General features: G+C 40.4%; 1 protein-coding gene across 1 annotated transcript; it reads right to left on the bottom strand.

Moving 5' to 3' along the window:
* Window positions 1–464: 464 nt before the first annotated feature.
* Window positions 465–2,514, bottom strand: LOC104954498 (uncharacterized; the record flags this gene model as incomplete). The annotated part of the gene is made up of 5 exons (XM_010781613.1): window positions 2,486–2,514; window positions 2,084–2,265; window positions 1,273–1,487; window positions 577–1,054; window positions 465–496 (listed from the first exon to the last, which is right to left on the bottom strand). Coding segments are annotated over exons 2-5 (899 nt in total), but the record flags the coding sequence as incomplete, so codon positions are not given.
* Window positions 2,515–3,435: the final 921 nt, after the last annotated feature.

The raw sequence follows: 3,435 nt of genomic DNA, 5'->3' as shown, positions 1-3,435 counted from the left end.
ACGAGTACTGAAAGCTTTATTTTGTTTTGATCCAATGCTGCACAACTGAACTGATCCAATGCTGCTGTGAAAGAAAGAAGCTATATCCATGTTGGATAGAATATCCAATTTAAATAAAAAAATAACCTTAAGGGACAACTTGAATGCTTTTTTTTCTCTTTAATGCATTGCATAAAGATCGGATCGGGAAAAATCGGTATCGGCAAATTGTCAAAATCAAATGATCGGAAGCAAAAAAAGGTGATCGGGACATCCCTAGCCAAAACCACGCCTATATGTGACGTCACTTTAATTCAGTGATCCTCAATATCAATAATGAACACAGGGATATCCATCACATCCTCTGCATAATATAATTACACATTAATTATAATTATATAAATAAGGTAGATATGCAAAATGGCTTCAACAACTACTGTGGAAGAAATGCCCACGTTTAGTGTTGGACTGTGTGTGTCTCATACCTTTTATATTTTCCCTCGAGTTTGGTAAATGCCTGAAAGTGAAATGTTTAAATAGGTTATGTTACATTTTGTTCAAGCTATTATAATAACTGCTCTTTAGTTTGATCATTACCTTTACTAATGAGTCCAGATCTACCATATGGACTTCAGTATTGATATGTTTGTCAGCTGCTTCTGGAGCCGTAGTTTGGGTGTCGGCTGACGTGCACAGTGGCATCTCAGTGCCAACCATCACGTCACAGGTAGTAACCCGTGGTGTAGAGGAGATGTACTTGTCTGCAGTATTCCAGGTGTCACTGCTGGCTGCCAGAGCTTCACCATCAACTGAGTGCAGCCCGTTGTTATGAGCTTTCATATGTCGACTGGTTTCATAGGTGAGTATGCTCTCATTGTTCTCCATGATGCTATAGAAGATGTTACTTTGATCTTCAAAGCATCCTTCATTTGTGCTGCTTTCCTCAACCAGAGGAGGGGCGGTCTGTCCGTCTGACTGCATGACGATCCTGTCATTGTACTCTGTGCCATCCATATGAATGCTGTCAACACTGTAATAATCAGGAGAGTCTTTTTCAATATTTGGCCATTCTGATCTGTAACATGAAGCAATCAGAATCAGGTGTTTTGGCAAGTAGGTTTACAAATACAAAAAATGTGCTTCAGTCATACCAATCCCTAATTTAACCTCAAGCTATATAACTGTGAAATCCAGACACGTCAAGCTAAATATAAAAAGAGCTTAGATGGGTATGGTGGAGCTGCAAGATATGAACAAATGTCACATTGTGTCAGACACAAGATTCACACTCACTGTGATGGACTGACTTCAGCATGTGTGTCATAAGCACTCTGGCCTTGGGACCTCGACATCTGGCTCTTCGGCTCTCCCCACGGTTGGCTTCTTTCCAGACCCATGTCCAGAGATAAGTTGGCCAGGGCTGCTGGAACTTTGCATACGGCTAAGCTGCTGGTACTGCTGCTGGACATCGGCCTTGATGGACTTTGTTCATATAGATGGGATGACTCCTTCAAAAAAGCCTGCATTAATCTTTTTGCCCAAGGGAATTTAGCATTTACAACTACGAAACAGCCAAGACAGAGTGAGTAGGATCTTTCAGAAGTTTGCACTTCTTCCTCAACTAAACAAGAGTTACGGTTCTCGCCTGCGGGTAGACTCCAACTATAGATTCAATCTCTTTTTGGAACGAGCTGAAGTTATGTTTTTGCCTCACTACATTCGCATTTATTGGCACGATGTCTTCCGTTTTCCTAGCTTCCTCTTGGATGCATGCTTTTCCTACACCTGGTTTTTAAGATTGATGCCAGGAAATGTCAAAAACACAGGAAAATAACAAAACGTAAGCAGAGGACAAGCCGTCTGCAGATACAGACACCCCTAAACACTGAGTGGTAAGCGGTGATTGAGAGGTGTAATTACCTTTAGAAGAATCCAACTCATTCTGCCTTTCATGACTACACCCAGTGGTGGAAGGAGTATTCAGATGCTTTACTTGAGTAAAAGTACCAATACATTATTGTCAAAACACTTTAGGTTAGTTACTTCCCACCTCTGACTACACGACAGTGTTATAACTTTATAAAGACATACAGAAACTTCGTACCCTCTGATAGGTTGCTTCCTGTGAGTACAACTTGCTGAAAGCTGTTTGGTAGCTTTCCCGCGATTGGAGGAGCGGTTCGGTGTACAAGGTTTCCTCATGTTGACGTATTTGTGATCCATCTCCGCTGCTGCTATAGCCAAGATGGGATAAAGGGTCTCTCGCATTGGGAAACATCTCCAAGTCTAGATGTGTACAGGAGCAAACAAACATTATGATAAAGAAATTAAACCTTATATAGTATGGGAGTTGAGTTTTTATAATTAAATGTGACTAAATATCTTTTCAAGAACCAAGCCTTGGACAAATGTTTCTTTCCAATTATTTCTTATGACTTTTATGTCAATGACTTTAAAACGGTAAATAAAAGTGAAATGCTGGTAGTGTATGAGGTTTGTAAGTTACCGGTTCTTGCTGTTGCTGATGTAAATCTGAAAACAAAACAGCATTAATAATAAATCAATGTAAAAATGATAAAACCTTCATTCATTTGATGAAATGTCTTAGTACAGGGTATATGCAGGAATCCTGAAGTCAAATTTAATACCTTTTAAGACCTTTTTTAAGACCCTTTCCATACATTTTAAGACCTCATCGCAACTTTGAGTTCTAACCGGTTACATTGGCGACACACTTTACCTCACATTTACTATATTGATTGTAAGATAGCAAAACTAAACAGAGTGCAGACAGACTACTGAAGCCTTCTCTCCACATGAACTTCAACCTCTCTGTGAAGGTCAGGTTTAATGCAGTATGCTGCTTTGTTGCTTCTGTACTCTGTGCTCTTTCATTCCAGTAAAACTCCTCAGAAAACATTAGAAACCAGTATTTGACCAATAAACAAAACAATTGACAAAACTTTGAACTATGAAATATGTTAAACTTTGGTGAGCTTCAGCGGGGTAACGCCATATAGGAGCTCCCTCACAAATACCCAGGGGTTAAATTGGGCTGGGGCTGTCCGGGGCTAAGCCCTGGCACATAAGACGATGCTCTGACGTCATCACCCTCACACATTTGTCATATGTTTACAAAAAAGGATATGTTAAGACTTTTCTCGTTCTTAATATAGACTATATTTAGGGTCTATATGTGTTGACTTTACTTTAAAATAGCAGATCTCTGTGACCGGATATAGTTTGTCTTAGACCCGGCCCCACGAGGACGCATACGGTAAAACGCATACGCAAACGCAAAAAAGTCATCCGTTCACACGCATTCGATTCATTAATGTGTCCGTTCACACTAGACCGCTGGAAATGCTGGAAACGCTGTAGTACATATGCCAGGCCTGTAAGTGGCGAAATACACCAAAAGCAGCGAAGAAGACCCCGGAGCATGGTTGCCATGGT

The sequence above is a fragment of the Notothenia coriiceps genome, unplaced genomic scaffold (genome assembly GCF_000735185.1).
Source record: "Notothenia coriiceps isolate Sejong01 unplaced genomic scaffold, NC01 NC01_scaffold00023420, whole genome shotgun sequence".
Classification (NCBI taxonomy): domain Eukaryota; kingdom Metazoa; phylum Chordata; class Actinopteri; order Perciformes; family Nototheniidae; genus Notothenia; species Notothenia coriiceps.
This window is presented reverse-complemented; position numbering and strand designations above follow the sequence as displayed.